This window comes from Tupaia chinensis, unplaced genomic scaffold (assembly GCF_000334495.1).
Source record: "Tupaia chinensis unplaced genomic scaffold, TupChi_1.0 Scaffold000231_2, whole genome shotgun sequence".
NCBI classification, from domain to species: domain Eukaryota; kingdom Metazoa; phylum Chordata; class Mammalia; order Scandentia; family Tupaiidae; genus Tupaia; species Tupaia belangeri.
Window position 1 is genome coordinate 3065153 of NW_006159707.1, and position 778 is coordinate 3065930.

Consider the following 778-nt stretch of genomic DNA (forward strand, 5'->3'; position numbering starts at 1 on the left):
CAAATCCAGAAGCATTATTTGAATTCTTGCCTCACCTCACACTTGCTGACATTAGCATCTTACTGTTTTTTTATTTTTTGTTTATGAACAGTAATAATAACTTATATTTATACAGTGCTTTAAATTTTACGAAGCACTTTGGTATCCATGACCTCATTCAAGGTAGAGGTTGTGTTGAATGCATTCCAACAATATTGGGACCATCACTGAGAAGGACAGGTCTGGAGTCTAAGCACAAACTACCATGGAGTTTTTTAAGGTATTGTCATAGCCACATATTACCACACACTGGAAGGGGTCAGACTTGGGCTCACTCCAGGCCTAGCTGTTTTGTCTCTCCTCCATTTGCCTTCACAAATATACTGCATGAAGTAATAACATACGTGTCACTGTCAGGCTGAAAGCGCTTTCTTTTGTTCCAGATCGGGCAGTACATCATGTCCCTCCCCCTGAATCTTGAGCCATTTGTGACTCAGGAGGACTCTGCCTTGGAGCTGGCATTGCATGCCGGAAAGTTACCATATCCTCCTGAGCAAGGTGAGAGAGGGGACCAGGGCCCAAGGTGAAAGAGGGAACCACCTTCAGGAAAGGAGCAGTGGGCTCCAGGTGTCGTTAGATGCTTGTTGTTAACATCTCACCTCTCCACACATTTCTCTCCAAACTCCCATCGACACAGCTGTGAAAATATAAAACGGACTAAGAAAGCTTGGGGCTACGTGCTGTTCTTGCGGAGGAGCTTCTGCAGGGCAGAGTCTGGCCAGGCTCAGTCAGGGAAAGA

At 45.4% G+C, this 778-nt stretch overlaps 1 protein-coding gene across 2 annotated transcripts in view; it reads left to right on the forward strand.

The window, feature by feature from the left end:
* The window catches only part of COG7 (component of oligomeric golgi complex 7), a 92456-nt gene that overhangs the window by 65433 nt on the left and 26245 nt on the right, over positions 1-778 (forward strand). For both annotated transcript variants that reach the window (XM_014587741.2, XM_006148310.3), the window contains exon 15: positions 423-537. In XM_014587741.2, coding sequence (XP_014443227.1) covers positions 423-537 — 115 coding nt within the window. The remainder of the gene's footprint in view (positions 1-422; positions 538-778) is intronic.